Source organism: Pseudomyrmex gracilis, unplaced genomic scaffold (genome assembly GCF_002006095.1).
Source record: "Pseudomyrmex gracilis isolate BER0280 unplaced genomic scaffold, ASM200609v1 scaffold_2738, whole genome shotgun sequence".
Taxonomy (NCBI): domain Eukaryota; kingdom Metazoa; phylum Arthropoda; class Insecta; order Hymenoptera; family Formicidae; genus Pseudomyrmex; species Pseudomyrmex gracilis.
Genome location: NW_018023322.1, coordinates 1,250 through 3,649, shown reverse-complemented (window position 1 = coordinate 3,649; position 2,400 = coordinate 1,250). Strand labels below are relative to the sequence as shown.

Sequence of the window (2,400 nt, the reverse complement as noted above, 5' to 3'; positions counted from 1 at the left end):
CCTCCGGAGATACGGAGTCGTCAAAACCCGAGACGCGCAAGTCACCCTTGCGCTTCGGGCGGCAAACAACGACCCCCATATCCCGGAGGACTTTCTTCATTTTGGTCGCAAATTCATTTTTCTTTCCTCTAGCTACACTTTTAGTCTGACCGTTCACTGAGAACCTGTCCGGTAAGGGAGACCCTGCCAGGAACCAAAGTTCCCGCCGGCATAGCCCCTCAGATCATCACGGTACACAAGCCTGGGAACCACGTCAAGGTGGTGTACCACTCTCAGGCTCCGGCCACAGTCTTTTTTTTTACGCTGAGGAAATCCATTACGGATACCCTGGCCTTAGAGAATTAGGACCAGGGTTATGTGGGACTCCCCCCTACTTCCAAAGGGAGATAAAAGGTATACCAACTGAAACCTCAGCAATGGTCTCTTTCACGCGGTACTAGCAGAGGGGATTCTGGGATGTTCTAAAAAGAATACGCGGTAGGCCCTTTCAACCCGCTGGGGCGATAAAATGTCGCCTTTGCCTCGACTGAAGGTAACCTCCTCACCCACGGCGAGAAAGGGCCATGCTCCCTCGCCGGGTATAACGGGTCACGTGCAATAGGGGATTCTGGCCCCCGCCAGAACCTTCCGTGTGACCCTGCGTCAAACTTCGTGGAAGACGCTACCCAAAACACAGAGAAACTATGCGTACTGAGAGCCAGCGGTATCCCAAAAGACAAGAGTGACCCTCCTCCCTCCTAACCAAGAAAGGTGGGTGCAATATCTCACCATCTCTTGCCCTAGCATCTGCCTCCGCCAAGTTACTTCTTGGAGAAGGCAGGGCCAGGTCTACTGGATTTTGACTTTGGCTTTGTGAGGCCTAGGAGTGCTGCTAACATGCGAGCACGTTGTTCCTTTTCGTCCCCCGAAGCTTCCTTCGTGGCTGGTACACCCATGCTTCTTCCTTTCTTTGCCGTTCTATGCGGCGACGGTAGGGAGGCTCTTCTCTTCGGCGACCTTGCCACCCTGCGGGATGGTTCAGCCGTCGATCCAGGCCCCTGTGTCCCTGAAGACACAGGAGTTTCTCCCTGTGACCGGAGTTGAGGGCCGACCACTTCCCCAGCTGGAGTCTCGGCCAAGGCCAAGGGTGAACCACTCCGGGGCGGGACGATCTCTCTACTCCTACCGCGCCCAATGACCGACGAGGACGTCCTCGCCGCTTTTGAACTACGGCCTCTACAACGCTCAAGCTTGGGGTGGCACGCTGGCCCCCCCCAGCCTGTGGTTTGCCCGGACCTTCAGGTTCGAGCACAGCGGGCATCTCGGCTCTTTGGCCGAGCATGCCCGCGTCCCGTGACCTGGGGCACCGCAACGGTAACACAAGCCGCTGCAGTCCACTGCTGAAGAACAGTGCCTCCGCACGTGACCCGTGCAGAGACATCTGTGGCACCTCAGTCGGCGAGGTAGCAGCACTTCGACCGAGACCGAGAACCACTCGCCCACCTGAACGCGTTTTGCCATGCCCAGTTTTCTGGCCGCAGCCAAAGGGCACTGGGCCCAGCACGCGCTTCTGCCTGCGGGAGTGGTGCGGATTGTTTTGATCCGCACCTGTTCCTCCGCGCATCCACCTCCTCGTGCGACGGCCTCAACGAGTTCTTTGGGGGTGACGGTCGAATCAAACCCCATCAGCCGGAGTTTTCCGGTCTTAACGGGGCACGCGATTCCCCCGGACCCCCAGGTCGTATTTCGCCGCATATTCCGCCATCCACGCGGAGATTAACTTTCTCTACGTGTCTCTCGCCAGGAACAATCATTTGAAGCTTTCTAGCAAGGGCCCGCTTTGGCCTCAGCTCCGAAATGCCGAAGCGTTCCTTAATGTTCGGGAGGACAGTGAGGAACATGGATATCACCTGTCCAAAGTCCACATCCTTCCGTGTCTTTATAATGGGCACCGCCGAGGTGTTGGGAACACGGATCCGCCGAGCGGGTTGTGCGTTTCCAGCACCCGGGCCAGGGGCGCCGGTCTTATGACCCTTTCTCCCAGGCCCATTTCCTTTGCCCTGACGGGCACCTACCACAGCGGGGTTTGAGGCAGCTTTGGCCTGAGCCTTTGACTGCCCCTTGGCCCGCCTACCTATTACCTGGGCCCAAGTTCCGAGGCCGGCTACCGCCGGTGTCCCGGGTTGGGTCCCCTTGCCTTCCAACGGCTTTGCCATTTTCTTACTTCTCGAAAAGGAGCGTGAAGAGGAGGCAGGCTTGCCTGGCTCTTTGCCCTTCTTTTTGGGAGCCGAGGGTACTTCGGCCACAACCTTTTTTTTATTTACGCAGGGGAAATGCGTTTACGCACACCTTGACCCAGACTAAGTCTAGGCCAGAGTAGTGTGAGACTCGGCCCGCCAGAACGCACCCCGGCGGAGAATA

The 2,400-nt window shown here is 57.6% G+C and overlaps 1 protein-coding gene across 1 annotated transcript; it reads right to left on the bottom strand.

Annotated features, from left to right (window-relative positions):
- Positions 1 to 1,224: 1,224 nt before the first annotated feature.
- On the bottom strand, positions 1,225 to 1,665 carry LOC109862958 (cellular nucleic acid-binding protein-like). Its single transcript, XM_020443123.1, has one exon. The coding sequence runs from the start codon at positions 1,663 to 1,665 to the stop codon at positions 1,225 to 1,227; it is 441 nt and encodes a 146-aa protein (XP_020298712.1).
- Positions 1,666 to 2,400: the final 735 nt, after the last annotated feature.